Source organism: Microcaecilia unicolor, chromosome 6, assembly GCF_901765095.1.
Source record: "Microcaecilia unicolor chromosome 6, aMicUni1.1, whole genome shotgun sequence".
NCBI classification, from domain to species: domain Eukaryota; kingdom Metazoa; phylum Chordata; class Amphibia; order Gymnophiona; family Siphonopidae; genus Microcaecilia; species Microcaecilia unicolor.
In genome coordinates, this window is record NC_044036.1 from 311,910,656 (window position 1) to 311,929,681 (window position 19,026).

General features: G+C 44.4%; 1 protein-coding gene across 1 annotated transcript in view; it reads left to right on the forward strand.

Annotated features, from left to right (window-relative positions):
- TNRC6C (trinucleotide repeat containing adaptor 6C) overlaps positions 1-19,026 on the forward strand; it is a 253,617-nt gene that overhangs the window by 131,734 nt on the left and 102,857 nt on the right. Inside the window, 2 exon segments of the mRNA XM_030208143.1 lie at positions 9,868-10,017; positions 13,891-14,037. Coding sequence (XP_030064003.1) covers positions 9,868-10,017; positions 13,891-14,037 — 297 coding nt within the window.

Genomic DNA, 19,026 nt, shown 5'->3' on the forward strand with positions numbered 1-19,026 from the left:
GCTTTTGAACTTGTCAACCATTCTTTAATGCTACAAGTATTAGATCAATTAGACATACAGGGGAAGGTGCTGAGTTGGTTTCATGGTATTCTTTCTAATCATTATTATTCAACAAAGGAGGGAGCACACTCAGACAAATGGAAAACTGTTTGTGCCATGCCTAAGGGCTTCCCCCCCTTTCTCCTGTACTTTTTAATATTCTTTTGTAGTCATTGGGTATGATCTTGGATCAGCTTCAAGTGAATCTTACTCTCTATGCCGTTGCCATTTCTGTTTTCCTACCAGTACTCAAGTCTTGGCCAGATATTTTGTCCCTTAATCAAACTTGTATTAGATCAATAAAGGACTGGGTCATAGTTCATCTCTCAAAACTAAATAGAGAAAACGTTTTTATGGATAGTCTTCTAATGACCCTAGATTTCATCATAATTTGAAGGTGGGCTCTGACCACTTTACTTACAATCTAAAATACTTGGTGTAGAACTTGGCAACCAGCTATGTATAATTATACTCAGGCTATTGTAAAGAAATCTTTTTACTCTCTCAGGAAACTAAAAGCTATAAGGAAATATTTTGAGTTGTTTTTAGGCTATTTGTCCACTTGATCTCATTGAGATAGACTACTGTTTATACTGGTTTGTACAAAATTCCTTCGCTATCAGCTACAGTTAGTTCAGAATACAGCCGTCCAGCTAATTTATGGATTGAAAAGATATAATTCTGTGAAAGCTTTCTATTCTAAGTTACACAGGCTTCTGTTAGAGGCACAAATACAATATCAGTTTTTAAGATATTGGTGGGTGAAGCTCCAACTTTAGTCACTTTTCTACATGGTTCAAAAAACTTGTAATACTTTCATGCTACTGTTCCCTATGGCTCATAAATTGAATTTTGTGAAGCAGTTTACTGCCTCTCCGTCATTCCAAATGGTGGCAATTTGAAACTCCGTACCAACTGTTTCAAGACTTTATAGAAACTATTTGGGGTTCAAGAAAAAGCTATAAACCTACCTCTACTGTAAATTTGGTTTATCAAACGATGTTTAATACCTTCCTAGACAAATTGGTTCTAGTCTCTTACAATTGTAAACCACCTTGAACTGATAAGATATTGGCGGAATATAAGACTGTAATGTAATTTAATGAAAAATGCAAAATGAATTGCAGCATCCTGCTGTAAACTTGATTCATTATAGAAACGCCTGTACTAAAGATGGTGCAGAACAGATGGGTTCAGCTTTTACATTTTTTGGTAGATTTCTCTGGATACATATTCTTATCAGTCTTTAGTGAATTTAGTGGCGTAATGAAATTGGGATACCATTTGTGTTAATGTCATCAGTATTCAGACAAACTTAGATATCTGCTATCCAGCTGAAACTGGGTTAAGCAAGGGGATTAACATGGATTTCGAATAGACATAAATTGGACTCTGGTGATCGCTTGATAGTCATCTCAGAAATATGTAAAATGTCAGATATGGAAATTTTTGTCTTCCTCTTCTGCTCTCCTTTGCTAGTTTTAGTTGCAGATTGTCAAGCTAACTGTTTATTTTATTTACTTCCTTATGTTGTAATAATATAGTTTCCATTTTGAGTTACTAATCCATACAGTACCAGAGTTATTCCTTGTGATTGTGTTGTAATCCTTAAACGTCAACATAGAAAATTGTGTAGAAAAAGATTAATCATGTACTAAAGGCTGTTCAGCTATTTAATGATTATTATGAGGGGAAGGAAGACAAATTACACATCTTAACTTTGATTTGGCTGGCTCATGAAATAAAATGCTGTCAGTTCTGTTTACAGCTTCTGGTTTATTTTTGGTTTGTCAGTTCTGTGCAGACACAGCAAAATACATCTTACTATAGGAAATGATTATAGTAACATGTTAGATGGCAGCAGATAAAAGATCACCTAACCCGTTATCTTTGCCCATTTATTCCTACCCACACTGCAGCGATAAATCCCAGATGCCAGCCATAGAATGTGATAAATTTTTGTCATAATTTTTGCTTAAGCAAATGGGCATACAAATTTCCCACTTAGTTCAACTCCAGCATCCTTCCCATAGACAGAGGTATAACCAGCAGAAGAAAGGAGGTATTAATGCCCCTAAACAAAGTCATTGGTAAGGCCCCACTTGAAGTGTTGTTTCAGTTTTGGAGGCCATTCCTAGCTAAGGACATAGAGTTGAAACAAGTAGGAGAAAAGTGACAAAAATGGTATGGAGTTTGTGTCAAAAGACACATGAGAAGAGACTTGATGATCTGACCATGTATACCTGAAGGAAAGGAGGGATACGGGAGATATGATAACAGATGCTTAAGTAATTGAAAAGTATTAATATACAAAAAATATTTTCTGGAGACAGGAAAGTGGTAAAGCTATAGAACATGGATTGAGATTGCAGGGTGGTAGACTTCAGGAAGCACTTTTTCACAGAGGATGATATATGCCTGGAGTGCCCTCCTGGGGGAGGTATTTGAGACCTAAACAGTGCTGGTATTCAAAAATGCATGGGATAAAAACAAAGGATCCCTACATGGAATCAAAACACAGCTTAAGTGGTGCTTAGACAGCAGCTCCAGTATTTCGGATGTAGTTAAGTAGTAGTAGTAGTAGTGTCCCCTAAAAATAGCAAGGATAGATCAAGAACAAACATATTTTATATTCTCCGAGGACAAGCAGGCTGCTTGTTCTCACTGATGGGTGACGTCCACGGCACCCCCTCCAATCGGAATCTTCACTAGCAAAGACGTTTGCTAGCCCATGCGCGACAGTCTTCCCGCCCGAACCGGCTCGTGTTCGTTAGTCTTCTTTTGTCCGCGCTCTGGATGGTCGTGTTTTGCCGCCGTTTCGTGCCCCTCAGAAGACCTCGCGCGTCTTTCGCCTTTTCTACCTTTTTCTGTGTTTGTTTAAAAAAAAAAAAAGAGGAAGGTTCCCCTTTTTCCCGTATTTCTAGCTTTTTCCCAGCGTAAGTGTCTTTTCACTTTCGGGAGCGGCCTTGTTGGCCGCCCGTATGGGTTTTTCTCCCTTTCTTTTTTCGGTGCCTATTGTCATCATTGCGAATTTTGATTTCGCCGGCGCGATTTTTCCGCCCATGTCATCAAAGCCTTCCAGCGGCTTCAAGAAGTGCACCCAGTGCGCCCGTATAGTCTCGCTCAATGATAGGCACGCTTCGTGTCTTCAGTGTCTGGGGGCTGGGCACCGCCCGCAGGCCTGTAGTCTTTGTGCTCTTTTGGCAAAGAGGACTCGGGTAGCGAGATTAGCCCAGTGGAACGTTCTGTTCTCCGGCGCTTCGACGGCAACAGCATCTCGGGATTCGTCGAGTGCATCGGCGTCGGCAGCACCGAAGTCTTCGGGGAGTGCATCAGCGTCAACGGCGTCGAGGCGTATTCCTCCTGCGTCGACGGTACCGAGACTTCGGAAGAGTGCGTCGGTGGTACCGGGACCCCCCACTGCTGCTGATGTCGTCGGACGATGGTGTTTCGTCTGGCGTGCAGGTGAGGGCTGTCCATTCCCCTGCTGGTGGCGGTGAGCCTTCGGGTAGGTCTCCTCCTGCCCTGAGGGCTCCTGCGGTACAGCCCCACCGGGATCGACCATCTTCGGACCCGTCCCCGAGGAAGCGACGTCTGGATTCAACGTCCTCCTCATCGGTACCGGGGAGCTCCGGTGATATGCTTCGCTCGAAGAAGCATCGTCACCGGTCACCTTCCCGACTTGGTACCGGGAGCTCTGGGTCGCCGAGGGAGTCGGCACCCAGCAGGCATCGGCACCGGGAGGACCGCTCACCCTCCATCCAGGAGGTGTAGATGCGCTCTACCCCGGACAGCCCGGTACCGCCTCCGCGCCCGGAACAGATTCTGACCTCGACGCCTGCACCGGCTTCTGTATTTCTCCACAGCCGCTCTGCACGAGAGTCTCCGGGCTGTTCTTCCAGGCATCCTGGAAGAGCTGTTACGTCCTTCTCCTCCGGTACCGGGGGTGCCTGCGCCACTGGTGCCGTCGAGTGAGGCAACGGCTGGCCCTTTGCCCAGGGTGAGGTCCCCGGTAGGCTTCGGCTGCCTCCCAGGTGGACTCCCCGACAACATCTGGGGAGGGAGCTTCGCCGCTCCCGGCCAGGGAGTCCACCTCTCGACGCTTCCACCGTGGCCGTGTTTCCACGGAGTCGGAACGGGCGCGGCTTCAGACACAGGTTCGTGAACTTGTGTCTGATACCGATGGTGAGGCCTCGTGGGAAGCGGAGGAGGACATCAGATATTTCTCTGACGAGGAGTCTGATGGCCTTCCTTCTGACCCCACTCCCTCCCCTGAAAGGCAGCTTTTTCCTCCCGAAAGTCTGTCTTTCTCGGCCTTTGTCCGGGAGATGTCTACGGCCATCCCCTTCTCGGTGGTCGCGGAGAATGAGCCAAGGGCTGAGATGCTTGAGCTCTTGGACTATCCTTCTCCACCTAAGGAAGCGTCCACAGTACCCATGCATCATGTCCTAAAAAAGACATTGCTGGCGAACTGGACCAAGCCACTAACTAATCCCCACATTCCCAAGAAGATAGAATCCCAGTATCGGATCCATGGGGACCCAGAGCTGATGCGCACTCAGTTGCCTCACGACTGGTGTGGTGGATCTGGCCCTGAAGAAGGCTAAGAGTTCTAGGGAGCATGCTTCGGCGCCCCCGGGCAGAGACCCCAGAACCTTAGACTCCTTTGGGAGGAAGGCCGATCATTCTTCCATGCTCGTGGCCAAGATTCAATCATACCAGCTCTACACGAGCATCCATATGTGGAACCATGTGCGGCAGCTGGCGGACTTGGTGGACAAGCTCCCTTCTGAGCAAGCCAAGCCGTTTCAGGAGGTGGTCAGGCAGCTGAAGGCATGTAGGAAATTCCTGTCCAGAGGGGTATATGATACCTTCGATGTTGCGTCCAGGGCCGCTGCTCAAGGTGTGGTGATGCGCAGACTCTCATGGCTGCGTGCCTCCGACCTGGAGAATAGGATCCAGCAGCGGATTGCGGACTCCCCTTGCCGGGCGGATAACACTTTTGGGGAAAAGGTCGAACAGGTGGTAGAACAGCTCCACCAGCGGGATACCGCTTTCGACAAATTCTCCCGCCGGCAGCCTTCAGCATCTACCTCTTCAGGTAGACATTTTTATGGGGGAAGGAGGGCTGTTCCCTACTCTTCGGGTAAGCGTAGGTACAATCCTCCCTCTCGACAGCCTGCGGCCCAGGCTAAGCCCCAGTGCGCGCGCTCTCATCAGCAGCGTGCGCCTCAGCAAGGCCCCACAGCTCCCCAGCAAAAGCAGGGGGCGAGCTTTTGACTGGCTCCAGCAGAGCATAGCCAATATCAAAGAGTCCGTGCCGGACGATCTGCCGGTCGGGGGGAGGTTGAAAGTTTTTCACCAAAGGTGGCCTCTTATAACCTCCGACCGTTGGGTTCCTCAAATATTCCGGCAAGTATACGCCCTCAATTTGGCCTCCATGCCTCCAAATTGCCCACCAGGAGCTCAGTCTTTCAGCTTCCAGCACAAGCAGGTACTTGCAGAGGAACTCTCTGCCCTTCTCAGCGCCAATGCGGTCGAGCCCGTGCCACCGGGGCAAGAGGGGCTGGGATTCTATTCCAGGTACTTCCTTGTGGAAAAGAAAACAGGGGGGATGTGTCCCATCCTAGACCTAAGGGCCCTGAACAAATATCTGGTCAAGGAAAAGTTCAGGATGCTTTCCCTGGGCACCCTTCTTCCCATGATTCAGGAAAAAGATTGGCTATGCTCTCTGGACTTAAAGGATGCTTACACGCATATTCCGATACTGCCAGCTCACAGACAGTATCTCCGATTCCTTCTGGGAACACGTCACTTCCAGTACTGTGTACTACCCTTTGGGCTCGCCTCCGCGCCCAGGGTGTTCACGAAGTGCCTGGCTATGGTAGCAGTAGCGCTCCGCAGGCTTGGAGTGCATGTGTTCCCTTATCTGGACGATTGGCTGGTGAAGAACACATCCAAGGCAGGAGCTCTACAGTCCATGCAGATGACTATTCGACTCCTGGAGCTACTGGGGTTTGTGCTGGATTCTCAGACGGCTCGTGCCTATCTTCTGGAGACGAGGGCCAACAATCTGTTGTCCCTCGTCTCCCTGGTGCGAGCGTCCCAGCAGATCACAGCTCGGCAGATGTTGAGATTGCTTGGCCACATGGCCTCCACAGTTCATGTGACTGCCATGGCTCGTCTTCGCATGCGATCTGCTCAATGGACCCTAGCTTCCCAGTGGTTTCAGGCTGCTGGGGATCTAGAGGACGTGATCCACCTGTCCACGAGTTTTCTCGAATCCCTGCACTGGTGGACGATTTGGTCCAATTTGACTCTGGGACGTCCTTTCCAAATTCCTCAGCCGCAAGAAGTGCTGACTATGGATGCGTCTCTCCTGGGGTGGGGAGCTCATGTCGATGGGCTTCACACCCAGGGAAGCTGGTCCCTCCAGGAACAAGGTCTACAGATCAATCTCCTGGAGTTACGAGCGGTCGGGAACGCTCTGAAGGCTTTCAGAGATCAGCTGTCCCACCAAATTATCCAAATTCAGACAGACAACCAGGTTGCCATGTATTACATCAACAAGCAGGGGGACACCGGATCTTGCCCCCTGTGTCAGGAAGCCGTCAGCATGTGGCTGTGGGCTCGCCATTACGGCATGTTTCTCCAAGCCACATATCTGGCAGGCGTAAACAACAGTCTTGCCGACAGATTGAGCAGGATTATGCAACCTCACGAGTGGTCGCTCAACTCCAGAGTAGTGCGCCGGATCTTCCAAGTGTGGGGCACCCCCTTGGTAGATCTCTTCACATCTCGAGCCAACCACAAGGTCCCTCAGTTCTGTTCCAGACTTCAGGCCCACGGCCGACTGGCATCGGATGCCTTCCTCCTGGATTGGGGGGAAGGTCTGCTGTATGCTTATCCTCCCATACATCTGGTGGGGAAGACTTTGTTGAAACTCAAGCAAGACCGAGGCACCATGATTCTGATTGCTCCTTTTTGGCCGCGTCAGATCTGGTTTCCTCTTCTTCTGGAGTTATCCTCCGAAGAACCGTGGAGATTGGAGTGTTTTCCAACCCTCATCACCCAGAACGAAGGGGTGCTTCTGCATCCCAACCTCCAGTCTCTGGCTCTCACAGCCTGGATGTTGAGAGCGTAGACTTTGCCTCTTTGAGTCTGTCGGAGGGTGTCTCCCGTGTCTTGCTTGCTTCCAGGAAAGATTCCACTAAGAGGAGTTACTTCTTTTTATGGAGGAGGTTTGCCGTCTGGTGTGACAGCAAGGCCTTAGATCCTCGCTCTTGTCCTACACAGACCCTGCTTGACTACCTTCTGCACTTGTCTGAGTCTGGTCTCAAGACCAACTCTGTAAGGGTTCACCTTAGCGCAATCAGTGCATACCATTACCGTGTGGAAGGTAAGCCGATCTCGGGACAGCCTTTAGTTGTTCGCTTTATGAGAGTTTTGCTTTTGTCAAAGCCCCCCATCAAACCTCCTACAGTGTCATGGGATGTCAATGTCGTTCTCACCCAGCTGATGAAACCTCCTTTTGAGCCACTGTACTCTTGCCATCTGAAGTACTTGACCTGGAAGATCATTTTCTTGGTGGCAGTAACTTCAGCTCGTAGAGTCAGTGAGCTTCAGGCCCTGGTAGCCCATGCTCCTTACACCAAATTTCATCATAATAGAGTAGTCCTCCGCACTCACCCTAAGTTCTTGCCGAAGGTGGTGTCTGAGTTCCATCTGAACCAGTCAATTGTCTTGCCAACATTCTTTCCCCATCCGCATTCCTGCCCTGCTGAACGTCAGCTGCACACATTGGACTGCAAAAGAGCATTGGCCTTCTATCTGGAGCGGATACAGGCCAGCAGACAGTCCGCCCAAATGTTTGTTTCTTTTGATCCCAACAGGAGGGGAGTGGCTGTGGGGAAATGCACCTTATCAAATTGGCTAGCAGACTGCATTTCCTTCACTTACGCCCAGGCTGGGCTGGCTCTTGAGGGTCATGTCACGGCTCACAATGTTAGAGCCATGGCAGCGTCAGTGGCCCACTTGAAGTCAGCCACTTGAAGTCAGATCTGCAAGGCTGCGACGTGGTCATCTGTCCACACATTCACATCTCATTACTGCCTGCAGCAGGATACCTGACGCGACAGTCGGTTCGGGCAGTCGGTGCTTCAGAATCTGTTTGGGGTTTAGAATCCAACTCCACCCCCCTAGGCCCATTTTTTATTCTGTTCCAGGCTACACTGTCAGTTACTTGGATAAGTTGTTAGGTCAATCTCAGTTATGTCCTCGCCGTTGCGTGGCCCAATTGACCATGTTTGTTTTGAGTGAGCCTGGGGGCTAGGGATACCCCATTAGTGAGAACAAGCAGCCTGCTTGTCCTCGGAGAAAGCGAATGCTACATACCTGTAGAAGGTATTCTCCGAGGACAGCAGGCTGATTGTTCTCATGAACCCGCCCGCCTCCCCTTTGGAGTTGTCTTCCCTTGTCTTTGTCTTGCTACATACGGGACTAACGAACACGTGCCGGTTCAGGCGGGAAGACGGTCGCGCAGTGCGCATGGGCGCACGAGAGCTAGCAAACGTCTTCGCTAGTGAAGATTCCGATTGGAGGGGCTGCCGTGGACGTCACCCATCAGTGAGAACAATCAGCCTGCTGTCCTCGGAGAATACCTTCTACAGGTAAGTAGCATTCGCTTCACATTCATATCATATGCTACGATTGTATCTCGGTGGGGGGAGGGGGACACTTAAGATTTCATAGTAAGGAAAATCTTAAGTTTGCAGTGCTATTGAATTTTTAGTTTAATCAAATATTGACAGTGACTATGGCTAGGATGCAACCAAAATTATAAAACCACTCTTCAGATTGAATAAAATATAACTGCTTATGTGGTTGGCATTGTGGTAAATTGTCAGCTGCCCTATTTGTGATGTCAGTATTTGATCATGAAGGAGGGTGACCTGCATGAAGTGTCAGGTATGGCTTTGGCCACCTTCTTGGGCAGACTGGATGAATCATATGGGTCTTTATGTGCTGTCATTTACTATGCTGCTAAATAGTTATCTGTACTAAATTGGATGTTGCTCAAGCATCTGGCTTCCTAGATTCTTTGCATAGTGGATTATGAGTTCCTTTCCTGCTACAGGTCTTCAGTATTTCCCAAACTGCTTTGCTTCCTCTTTCTTTGTGAGGAAGACAATATTATATAATATAATAACAACCTAAAATATGAATAGAAATCAAGTTGAGAAGCATTCTTTAATTTGTTGTTGTACTACAGCCTGCCAGGTGGACATAGCATCTCATTAAGGCCTCCTTTTACAAAGCTGTGGTATTGATTCCCACAGAGGGAAATGCAACGAAGCTCATTCAATTCCTATGGGCTTCGTTTCATTTGCTGTGCAGGGATCACTACTGGAGCTTTGTAAAAGGAGCCGTAAATCTTCAGTTGACATTAGTATAATAAATATTGCTAGAGAAGTTACTAAGGGAAATGACAAAATCTCTGGTCCCTAATTACTATGTAGCTTCTTTCAGAAAAAAAAAGGGGGGGGGGGAAGAACTTGAAGTCAATAACTTCTTCAGCAGGGGAACCAACTGCGTGCGTTTAAAATCAGAAAGTAAATTGAAATGACCTATCTTAACCCTGTCTGTCTTTTGTCTTTTCTTTGTTTTACCCTTATTTTCTTCATTACTCATGCTTCTTAATTCCTTTCTTTTTTTTTTTTTTCTTATTATCTATCATGCCCATTTTTATTTTATTTCCTTGGGAAATTGTGTTGTGCTTTGTCTGTTGCTGGACACTGCACACAGCTCACCCTTTCTTTCTCCAATCAGGATGGCGGCCTAGTGGAAGAGCCCACTTCTTCACCGTTTTTGCCTTCACCAAGCCTGAAACTCCCCCTTTCAAACAGTGCACTCCCTAATCAGACCCTGGGTGGCATTGCCACAGGGCTGGGCATGCAAAACTTGAATTCTTCTAGACAGGTGAGTTTTTAAATTTTTAATGATTATAATTTAATGTCATTTTCGCATGCTTTGTTTTCTCTGTAGCCAGACAGCGTATTGAACAAACAAAATATTTTCTCCCTCAGTTTAAATGTCGCCATTCAGTTTTCTTTCGCAAATATTCATAAATGTTTTGAACATGACTTTATTAGGTAGAAAATTCTGTAGCTGCTTCATGTAAGTTCTAAACTTTATCTTACAATGTGTTGTATCTTTTCCTTCTACATGGGAGGGTTGTAATCAAAGGCATTGCCACTTATAAAACAGCATTAGACCTGCAGCAGTGAGGTCTTTAATTGTTAGCCTTCAATGTAGATAAAATTACTCATGTTCTACAGTGCTATTTGAATTATTTAATTGACAAAATAGCCCAACGTTGTGTGAACTTAACAAAAAATGTGATACTAGGTGACTAATCTAGATACAGAAAATCCACATGATTCGAATGCTCTATATTTTAAAGATTTTATGTCCATACTTGGCCTACATGTGTTCCATCTCAGGCCACTCATAGAGCAGGACATGCGTTGGACACTGTTTATATCTTCAGAGGGAGCTAAAAAGTTGGTGGAAGGTTTAGAAGTTTGATTTGGTCTGATCATTACAAGCTGGAGTTTAAACCTGCAACAAGGCTTAAAGAGGACCTCTACTGCAGCTAGAGATAAATGGGTATGGTCAAAATTTAGCTAATCATGTTTTTAAAAAATGTGCTCACTACTGACGTGCACACCATGGTTAAGAACTGGAATATGGAATTAACCAAATTGGCTAATCAGCTTGCTCCATAGAAATGGGTTAAATTGAAAGCAATTTCTTCTTGGTACACATGTTGTTATTATTATTATTTATTGCATTTGTACCCCACATTATCCCACCTATTTGCAGGCTCAATGTGGCTTACAGAGTGTTGTTATGACATAGTCATGACAGGATCTTGTATACAATCGTTATTAAGCAGAAGATGTATGAGGAATTAGAGAAGGAGATGTTAGGGTGGTGTAAGAGGTGTATTTTGATACTTGAGTGGGTTGAGTGGTGATTTGTGTCATTAAGGGTTCTTTTTGTAGGCATTGTTGAAGAGATGTGTCTTTAAAGATTTACGAAAGTTGATTAGATTGCCCATGGTTTTCAAAGCTGTGGGTACTGCGTTCCATAGCTGTGTGATTCTATAGGAGAAGGTAGTGGCGTATGCCTGCTTATATTTAAGTCCTTTACAGCTGGGGAAGTTCAGATTGAGGAATTTGCGGGCTGATCTTTTGGCGTTTCTGGGCGGTAAATCCACTAGGTTTAACATGTAGAGTGGGGCATCTGCGTGAATGATTTTGTGTACAGTCTGCAGATCTTAAACTCAATGTGTTCCTTGAGAGGGAGCCAGTGAAGTTTTTCTCTTAAGGGTTTCGCACTTTCGTATTTGGTTTTTCCAAATATGAGTCTGGCTGCAGTATTCTGGGCTGTTTGGAGTTTTTTTTAATAGTCTGTTCTTTGCAGCCAGCGTACAGAGTGTTACAGTAGTCCAGATGACTTACCATTGACTGTACCAGGGTGCGGAAAATGTTTCTCGGGAAGAAAGATTTTACTCTTTTGAGTTTCCACATTGAGTAGAACATCTTTTTCGTCGTGTTCTTCACGTGGGTATCGAGTGTGAGGTTTCGATCAATGGTGACTCCAAGAATCTTCAAGTTTTCTGAAATGGGAAGAGTGCAATATGGTATGGTTATGGTGGAGTAGTTTGTGTTGTGCTGGGAAGTGAGTACTAGGCATTGAGTTTTTTCTGCATTGAGTTTTAGCTGGAATGAATCTGCCCAGGAGTGCATGATTCGGAGGCTTTGGTTGATCTAGTTGGTGATTTCGTTTAGATCATGTTTGAACGGGATGTAGATCGTGACATCATCTGCATACATGTATGGGTTAAGGTTTTGATTAGCTAGGAGTTTGGCTAATGATATCATCATTAGGTTGAAAAGGGTTGGTGAAAGGGGGAATCCCTGTGGAACTCCGCATTCCGGTATCCATGGAGGTGATCTTTCAGCGTTCATTGTTACTTGGTAAGATCTGGTGGTGAGGAATCCCTCGAACCATTTGAGAACTGGGCCTCCGACTCCGAAGTATTCTACTGTGTGAAGTATTATTCCATGATCAACCATGTTCTACAATGCGGGTAATTTTGCCCACGTTTGCAGGAATTCTGGGAACAGGGAGGTTGTTAGGGGAGGGCAGGGGAGCTGCCTAATAATACATGTTTTTTTTTTATTAGAACTGCATGCTTTTTCCCCCCCCAATTGAAAACTGCCTGCAGAGAAAACAAGCATAAATGCTTGTGAGTACATTTTCTGGTGCTAGTCATCAGAACAAAACTGTTTACTTGGTTTTCTTTTGGTTATTGGTGTAAACCCCACAGGTGAGAAGTAATTACAGAGTTTGTATAGACATGGAGAATTTTAAGTGATGATCCCAAATTTGATGGTATTCTGAGAAGACTGGCTGTTCAGATTGTTAATTTCCAGAGCGTTATCCCCTGATACAGACATTCTGCCAAAACACAGCCCATGTTGAGTCCTTCATTAAAGTTTGGCTGCCAACCCACTCTTGGAGGCCCATTGTGCTTTTGTTCCTTGTCTTCATTTTCTGTGCTTTGGATGCCTTCTCTTTTGTTACCTTACTGTTAGACAATAGTTGGCATAAATGGCTATACTTTGATGCCCTTAATTTAGGGACAAATGGATGCAGCCTTTCAAATGGATGGCATATAGCCGTAAGTAAGGCTGAGTAATCATATCATGCATGTATGGGGCTACTAAACCATCCAAGCACTTAGGAATACCAGAAGGCACAGGATCGTGCGGGGCTGTAGTGGATTTCATTGTTGTGAATGTCTTTGAGACCATAGAGAGAAGAAGGTATGTTGAATGCTGAAAAATGAACTACATAAAGTACTATGGTTGTGTCCGTCTTGCATATTTGATCCATTATCTGAGGAATATAAAAATAAGGCAGATTGTAGAGATGATGATGGGGGTGGGGGGAGTCAATGATGTGTTCAAAGTAAGTGACCTAAAGATATGTCTGGAAGAATGGTAGGCACTGAGTATTTATGAACAATAGCTATGCTTAGCATCAGAGACTGCCCTCTTTTGCAACTTCCTTGTTAATATTGAAATCCACAATAAATCTCGGAAAGTTGACCACACCTCAAGAGTGTAGTTAACTTTCCCTCATGTTTTAACAGGATTAAAAAGCCCTACACTACAACAGTGCTTATCAAATTTTCTGTGGCCATGACCCTGTAAATGCAGCCACAGAACCATGTGAGCCCTGGAGGCCTTCCTTTCCATGCTGCTGCTGCTTCTGGCTCTCCTATAGCATCACAACGAACACTGTTGTCATCCCCTACCTTCTGTGGAGTCTGCACAGGCCTAATTATAGTGCAGGCTGAGTAGTTTTTTTGTATGTGCGTGCCCAGGTCATGACCCCAGTGCATATTTGCAACTCTCTTTGGGTTGCAGTCCACAGTTTGGGAAGCCCTTTTTCAGATTCAAGTTGCATCCGTAGTCTTGAGGGTTGAAACACTCATTCTTAACATTTTTAATGCTCTACTTATAATAAAGCCCCAAAAATCAGTGTGTTAAAAGCATGGCTATCACCATCATAATGATCAACCACTGGTGACAGGTAACTCATCTGTATATTTAATGTTCACAAGATTGTGTAAGTGGCAGTTTGACAATTTTGTAACTGATAATATTAAGCAGTATAGGTACATATATATTTATTTTCTGGTGAACTAAGATGCAGTAGTGGATTAAATTATGAGTTGATGATTTTACATTAAGTTTGTATATCCTCTCCATTCAGATACCGAGTGGCAATCTGGGTATGTTTGGCAATAGCGGAGCAGCACAAGCCAGGACCATGCAACAGCCGCAGCAACCGCCAGTGCAACCTCTTAACTCATCCCAGCCTAGTCTTCGTGCTCAAGTGCCTCAGTTTCTATCCCCTCAGGTTAGAATAAACTTTAGGACACTATATGCAGACAAATTACTTCAGGAAAAGCACTGGGGTCATAAAGGGATTAAACAAATGTAAAGAAAAACATAATTATAGGCTTTCTAATGTAAGTCAAAGATTTCTCCCTTTGTGATGAAATTTGAAGGTGTGGCTGTGGATGGGCATCTTTTTCCTTCTATTACATAGCTTCCCACTGTTCCAGACCCTGTTGGATAGTTGTATCCATCAACCAGTAGGTGGAGATAGGGAACTAAAAACTGTGCTGAGACATATCTCTCTTGGCATCCAGTCCAGCTCCTCAGTGTTTTCTATCTCCAGGGTGGCTTGAGTCTGCAGATTCATATCTGGAGGTCTCCAGGTCCCTGTCTCTGGGCCCTGAAATTTTACTTCCTTCCTTCCTTCCTTCCTTCCTTCACCTCTCCCCTGTTTCCTGTGGAGTTCATCTTTTCAAGAAATCTTAGTTTCTTACCTGTAACGGTAGTTTTCCGTGGACAAAGGATCTTCTAGCCACACCCCTGAATATTCGTCACGGTGACGTGCGTGACCCGGCCATCCAATAGGATACTTAGAAAGTAAAAGCAACAGAATTAGCGGATTCCCGCCCATAATCCCAGTATAAATAGCATTTGACAGCTCAGACCAGACAGTTTAATAAAATAGCTACGACAACTAGGGAGGGTAGGGAGGGGTGGTGTGGCTAGAAGATCCTTTGTCCACGGAAAACTACTGTTACAGGTAAGAAACTAAGATTTTTCCATGGACAGGATCTTCTAGCCACACCCCTGAAGACTCCCAAGCACACACAGGTAACAATCGTGATAAAACAACATGAAAATTCCAGAAACATAATGAAACCAAAATCGGTTACCTGTGATAGGAGGAGGAGGACTGTTGTCGGTTATATTGCCTCCCCAAGGATTGACAAACCAAACAAGGAGTCTGCTCGTGAGGCTGCATCCAGACAATAATGTCGTGAAAAAGTATGCAGTGATGACCAAGTAGCTGCTCTACAGATGTCAAGAAGAGGTGCCATATGCAAAAATGCAGTTGAAGCCGCCATGGCCCTCAAGTTATGAGATATAACATGAGGCTGTACCACATGTTGAGTGTAACAAAAATTTATGCATTGGGTTACATAAGAAGAGAGAGTTCGTTTAGAGATTGGTTGTTGATTACGTACATTGTAAGACAAAAATAACTGAGAAGGTCTGTTAGCAGTTGTACGCTGTAAATATATAGATAATGCTCTAGTACAATCCAGTGTGTGGAACTTACTGTGTCGCCTAGACTGATGCGGAGGTGGAAAAAAGACTGGTAGAATAATTAATTGATTCACATGAAAAGGTGACACTACTTTTGGTAGAAATTTAGGATGAGGACGCAGTATCGCTTTATCATGAAGGAGTTGAGTATAAGGGGGGTAATGTACAAGCGCATGTAATTCCCCAATTCTTCTAGCTGAAGTAATCGCAATGAAAAACAACGTCTTCCATGTAAGAAATTGAAGTGTAGCCTCTTGTAGAGGTTCAAATGGAGGTTCCATAAGTCTTTCTAAAACTAAATTCAAATCCCATGCTACAGGTGGAGTTTGAATCGGAGGTTTGAGATTGAATAGTCCTTTCAAAAATCTCTTTATGACAGGATGCACCATCACTGTAGAATCATCGATGGAATCATGAAAAACAGAAATAGCTGCCATATGCACTTTTACTGAAGAAGCCGCCAATCCTGAATTGGATAAAAGTAGGAAATATTCCAATAAAAATGAAATTGGACAAGAAATTGGGTTAAGCTGTTGTGTTACACACCATTATTGAAAACGTTTCCATTTAGATGCATAAGCCAGTCTAGTCGACTGTTTCCTGGAAGCCAATAACACATCAATAACTGGTTGAGAAAAAAGTGAAGACTTTAGTGATTTGCCTGAAGATTTCAGGTGGTAAGATGAAGTTTGCTGAGGTTTGGGTGGAGAAGCTGCCCGTTCTGTGAAATGAGATCTGGAATTGCAGGAAGAAAGTGCGGTTGACAAACAGCTAACTGCACTAGCACAGGAAACCACGTTTGTCTTGGCCAATATGGCGTTATGAGAATCATTGACGTTGTGTCCTGAATGATCTTTTGTAACACTCTCGGAATGAGAGGAAATGGGAAAAGCGTAAAATAGAGTTCCTGTCCACCGGATAGCAAATGCGTCTGCTGCTATCCTGTTCTTGGACGGCCACCTTGAACAATATTTGTGACACTTGTTGTTCTGTGGGGATGCAAAAAGATCTATTTGAGGCCATCCCCAAAGATGAAAAAGGTTGTGAATAATTGTGGTCTTCAGAGACCATTCGTGTGGTTGAAGTGTTCTGCTTAATGTATCTGCAATGTAATTCTCCCGACCTGGTAGATATACTGCCTGAATTACAGAATGTAGAGAGAGAACTAGGGTCCAAAGTCTGACAGCTTCTTGACACAGACGAAAGGAGCCCATACCCCCTTGCTTGTTGATATAAAACATTGCCACTTGATTGTCGGTTCAAACATGTATCACTTGCGAACGAAGTAGATGTTGAAACGTTTGAACCGCCAATGTGACTGCTTTCAATTCTAGTAGGTTGTTGGAGTAGAATGTTTCCTGAGGGGTCCAATGACCCTGTGTTGAGAAGTTGTCGATATGTGATCCCCAACCCACTTTGGATGCATCCGTGGTCAGAATCTTGGTTGGTAGAGGTGACTGGAAAGAAGCTCCCACCAAAAGGTGCTGAAGATTTGTCCACCACACAAGCTGTTGCTTGAGACGTTTGGATATAAGAATCCTTGAAGTAAGAGGATGTCAATACTGGATCCACCTCTTCTTCAAATACCACTGAAGTGGTCGCATGTGAAGACGTTCTAGCGGAAGAACAGCAACTGTTGATGACGTGTCCCAAAAGGATTAGAAGAACTCGAGCTGTCGTGACCTTTACTGATTGAACATAGTGAATTAATTGAATGATCAAATGAGCTCGAGGAAGTGGTAACTTCGCTAGAGATTGGTAAGACACCAGATCCGCTCCAATAAAAATCAACCTTTGCGTTGGGATCAAATGTGATTTTTTGTAATTGATTACTAAACCAAACTTTTCTAGAAGAAATATGGTACTTTGCAAATGTTGAAGGTTCTGCTGTGGAGACTGAGCCACTATTAACCAATTGTCGAGGTAAGGGAATAGGGTGATGCCCTGTCGATGTAAGTGAGCCACCGGAGCTATGACACACTTTGAGAATACTCTGGGAGATGATGTTAGGCCGAAAGGCAGAACTTTGTATTGATAATGTGTTCCCTGACAGACAAACCGGAGAAATCTTCTTGAAGAGAGGTGAACTGGAATATGTAGATAAGCATCCTGAAGATCTATGGCTGAGAACCAAACCCCTTGACGTAGCAAAGGAAGTATGGTTTGTAAGGATGTCATTCGAAATCTCTGTTTTGGAAGAAACTTGTTGAGATGTCCGAGATCCAAAATTGCTCTTTGACCTCCATCCTTTTTGGGGATGAGAAAAAATCAGGAATAAAAACCTTTGTTTATGTCTTGAGCAGGTACAATCTCTATAGCATTGAGATGAAGAAGCCTTCCAATCTCCTGCTGTAACTGTGGGATCTGAGAACTGGGAACATGGAGATGTATATGTGATCGAAAAGGTGGGGTTTGTAAAAATACCATTGAATAACCATTCTGAACAATATCCAGAATCCACTTGTCTGTTATTGATTTCCAATTGCTGAAAAAATGTTGAACTCTGCCCCCCACCGGAATTTGACACAGCGCACTGTCAAAAAGAAGGATTGAGCTTTTGCTGCTGGTTTGTCTGAGCAGGTTTTTGCGAACGCCGCTCTGTACCTGATCTAGACTGAAAATTGTAACGTTGAGGCTGAGATTTAAATGGAAAACCAGACCGCTGGTGGCCAAAAGATTTCTGTTGTTGAAATCTATTCCTCGCATTAAAATATGGAAATCTTTTATAATTCAGTTTAGGAGGCTGCTGCTTATCTTGTTCTAAAGTGTCCAATGTTGTACAGTCCTCTTTAAGACCTTCAATCAGCTGTTTTACTCGATCCCCAAATAAAGAATCACCCATACAAGGAGCATCAGCTACCTTTTCGTGAATATCTTCACCTAATGCAGATGCCCTTAACCATGAGAAACGTCTCGATGCAATTGCAGTAGCTGCATTTCTAGGTGATGTATCAAATTGGTCATGTGTGGTATGAATCATTTGTTTAGAGCTCTCTTCCAATTTGGAAATAATCTGCTGAAAAACTGGAACCTCCTGCTGAAGAAGTACTGACTGTAATTTAGACAATTCATCCAAGATGGTATACAAATATTCCATTTGATGAAACATATGAATCGCTATACGAATTGAGAGCATTGAAGATTGAAAATTCTTCCTTGCTAATAAATCTATGAATTTTAAATCTTTAGTTGGTGGATGATTGGTAATATCTTTCTGCAACTTATGTCGTCTCATGGCAGATTTTACCACTAAAGATGCATGCAGAAGTTGAGTCGTACCATGACCCAACATTTCCTGAACCTTGTATTTATATTCTAATAATCTTTGCGTAGATCTAATAGAATAAGGGGTATTCCAAATTAATTTGTGGTGTTCTTGAAGCACTGGAGGTATTGGTAATGCTATCAATTGCTTAGATAAATTCAGGTATTTTGTGACTGAACGTTTTTCCACCGAACTATCAGTTTGAGGAGAGACAGTTATATTTAAAACCGTCACCAACTTTTGCAAAAATTTATTGGAAGACTCATCTTGTACCGATAAATTTTCCTCCTGATGAAGAGGTGGTAAAGTTGAAGTAGAAGGTAATTCCTGGTCTAATTGAGGCTGATTATCAATATGTAATGAGTGAGACAAAGAAGGTACTGGAGAATTTATACAAGATTTGACTGAAGCACACTCTTGTATTGAACTAGATGGAGATACAGACCATGTATGCTG